The 2,676-nt window shown below is 39.8% G+C and overlaps 1 protein-coding gene across 1 annotated transcript; it reads left to right on the forward strand.

Moving 5' to 3' along the window:
• Positions 1 to 459: 459 nt before the first annotated feature.
• LOC131316106 (uncharacterized) lies at positions 460 to 2,411 on the forward strand. Its single transcript, XM_058345385.1, has 5 exons — positions 460 to 608; positions 891 to 1,270; positions 1,378 to 1,433; positions 1,548 to 2,046; positions 2,144 to 2,411. Exons 1-4 carry the CDS (start codon positions 499 to 501, stop codon positions 1,812 to 1,814), a joined length of 813 nt encoding a protein of 270 aa, XP_058201368.1. The 5' UTR covers positions 460 to 498; the 3' UTR covers positions 1,815 to 2,046; positions 2,144 to 2,411.
• Positions 2,412 to 2,676: the final 265 nt, after the last annotated feature.

Raw genomic sequence — 2,676 nt, forward strand, 5'->3', positions numbered from 1 at the left:
GTTAGAGTTTCAGACTAATCAATACACTTGTAATAAAAGATCCTAGGTGGGTAAGCCAAGGCATTGTGTGAATTTACCTTAATGCCCTCTGAGGTTTTCCTTTCCGTTTGTGTTAACGCCTGATCGTGAGAGTTTGGTTGTGCACGTGTTAACGCTCGATCGTGAGAGAAGCGACAGAGACGTCGTCGGTCGTCCGGTTTTCACGCATGATATTGGTACTATATTTGCTGATTTCGCCGAATTGTTGTACTTTTTCCGTTCGATCGTGAGAGAAGCGACAGAGACGTCGTCGGTCGTCCGGTTTTCAAGCATGAAATTGGTACTGTATTTGTTGATTTCGCCGAATTCTTGTACTTTCTCCGTTTTTTGGATCGGCGCCGAATTCTTGTACTTGTTACGCTTGACGTCGTCTTTGAACGAGAGGCAGGCTTTGTTGTACTTCGGTTCCGTAATTGAATTTCTGTACCTGTTGAGTCCAAATAGTTTCCCTAACTCATCATGACGGCACTGTTGCTTCGGCGGTCGACATCTTTAAAGGAGATGGGAGATCAGTTAGTGCTTCAACGCATTCCGTTCGTGCTACAATCAGAGAGGAGGTGTGAGAAGAGGTAAAGTATTGATTTGTATCCAGTTTCGATTTCGATTCGATTCCATGATTTAGGGAAAAGAGTTTTCGAGACCATCTTTTTTTACAGATTTTATGTATGAAAGCCAATGGAATAGGAATGCTATAACTCCCAGTTATGTGTTCAACTAAAAAAAAAGCTCAGACGCAGTTCTACCCTAAGTTTATTGGTTAATAATTTCCAGTTTCGATTCTGATTTGCTATCATACTATCAATATATTAGCCATCTTTGATTTGATGTAATTCTTGGAATTGCCCATGAAGGTTTCGTGCGCTTAGTATGGTTTTAAGCTTCCAAGATGCTTTGGCATCTACTTGCCCGCACTTTGTCGAAGTTTTACAGGTGCGACGCATTAGGTTTGGAAATGAATTTGGAGCAGTGTACTACCTAAGGAGTTCAAATGATACAGTTGTACGGGTTGGAGAGTCAGCGTCACGAAGCACACATAAGTTACGATACATCGCTGATGTGCCTTTCATAAAGAAATATTCAGTTTTGTTTGAGCTTGGTGAACAGTTTGAGTGGGAAAAAGCTAAGGACTTTGAAGATTGGTTGAGTTCGATTGTCAATGCAAGGCCAAGGTTCATTCAGCCTTTTTACCGTTCGTCCAATGCTTTACCTATTCTTCCTACTCCCCCCCGCGGTATTGCTAATTAAAAACTTAGATTGAAAACATTTTCCACATTACAGTTCTGTCTGTAAGTATTGATAATAAACAACTAAAATTTGTTCAAACTCATTCTTTTGTAGATCATCACTGCTGTTGGTTTGTGGAAGTTGTCCAAATCAGAGAGAATATGACAGTGGTAAGATTTTAAATACCATTTCAGTACAAGATTTCAAATGTCGTGTAAGAGTTAGTTATTAATGATTTTTGCATGCACGTTTAAGGTTGGTCCGAATTGTTTCTTGAAATGTAGACTATACCGGAAGAGTTTGTTCCGTATATCTTTGCAGCACCAGATGCTGTAGTGATAATCCATAGTGGTGCTCGGTACTTCCATGTGAAACTGAAGAATGATGAATTGACTGTAGGTTGGGATCATGTTGCTCTTACCCACAATCTTGGAAGGAATTATATCCTTATGTCTGGGTTAGTTGGACACCTGCAATTCGACCTATTTGTGTTTGATGAAGAAGGGTGTGAGATTAGCTATGATTGGTCTACTACTCTACCAATTCATTAAACAAACGCTCCGATAGGATGGGATGTAGAGTTGGCCATGTCTAATGCTAATGCTTGTAAGTATGCAGTTACTATTACATTTGTTATTGTGAGTAATTCAAAATAGTTGCTAATACTTTGTGTGCCTACCTACAGCTACGGCTTTAACTGCTCGTCCACCAAGCAGTTTTAGGGCTTCTAGGCATGCATTGCGGTGCAATCTACTACTGTCGCCTTCTGATCTAGAGATGCTGGTTAGGTTTAATTATGTGATCAACTCTGAAACTCTATAAAAAAATATATTTTTGGATGTATGCCTCCATTAAAAGAATCTTTTGCTTTTACTTCTAGGAACTGCCTCCGCGATTCCAGCTATTTTGCCAAACTCATGGCTATGAATATTTTAGATTGGTGTCGAGAGGAAGAAGTTGGTTTGTGCGGTATGTGGCTGGGCACTTTGTTGTCTATGGTTGGAAATTATTTGTTGGCGAACACAAACTTGAGAGCTTTGACATGTTGGTGCTGAGTCCCGATATCAACCTCCAATTGCATACCATGGTTTTCAGTGTGAATGATTGCGAGCGTATCTATTGGTGGTACTAATGTTAATTTCGACCACCCCCCCTGTTGTGTCCAGTGACTTGTATTTAGATTTCAGCAGGCCAGTTCAGTGGAATTCTAGGAATAATTATGTAGGAAAGATGAGCTTGTGCTTTGGTTTATCTTCATTTTGTAGAGTTTCTTACAATGACAATGGCTCACATCTTTTTGAAAAAGCCATTTTTGTATTGACATCTGCGATTGTAAAGTGTGCCAAGAACACTGACTTTGTAAATAGTAATGAAGTTGTGTCCTGTTGTGTTTACCTTATGTTAGTTAAGTTG

Source organism: Rhododendron vialii, chromosome 2a, assembly GCF_030253575.1.
Source record: "Rhododendron vialii isolate Sample 1 chromosome 2a, ASM3025357v1".
In the NCBI taxonomy this organism is placed as follows: domain Eukaryota; kingdom Viridiplantae; phylum Streptophyta; class Magnoliopsida; order Ericales; family Ericaceae; genus Rhododendron; species Rhododendron vialii.

Bases quoted from the DNA above. Each gene is read 5' to 3' on its own strand.
- LOC131316106 (XM_058345385.1), top strand. From the start codon at position 499: ATGACGGCACTGTTGCTTCGGCGGTCGACATCTTTAAAGGAGATGGGA. The intron at 1,271-1,377 runs GTATTGCTAATT...ATTCTTTTGTAG, and splicing joins TCTTCCTACTCCCCCCCGCG to ATCATCACTGCTGTTGGTTT. The intron at 1,434-1,547 runs GTAAGATTTTAA...CTTGAAATGTAG, and splicing joins TCAGAGAGAATATGACAGTG to ACTATACCGGAAGAGTTTGT.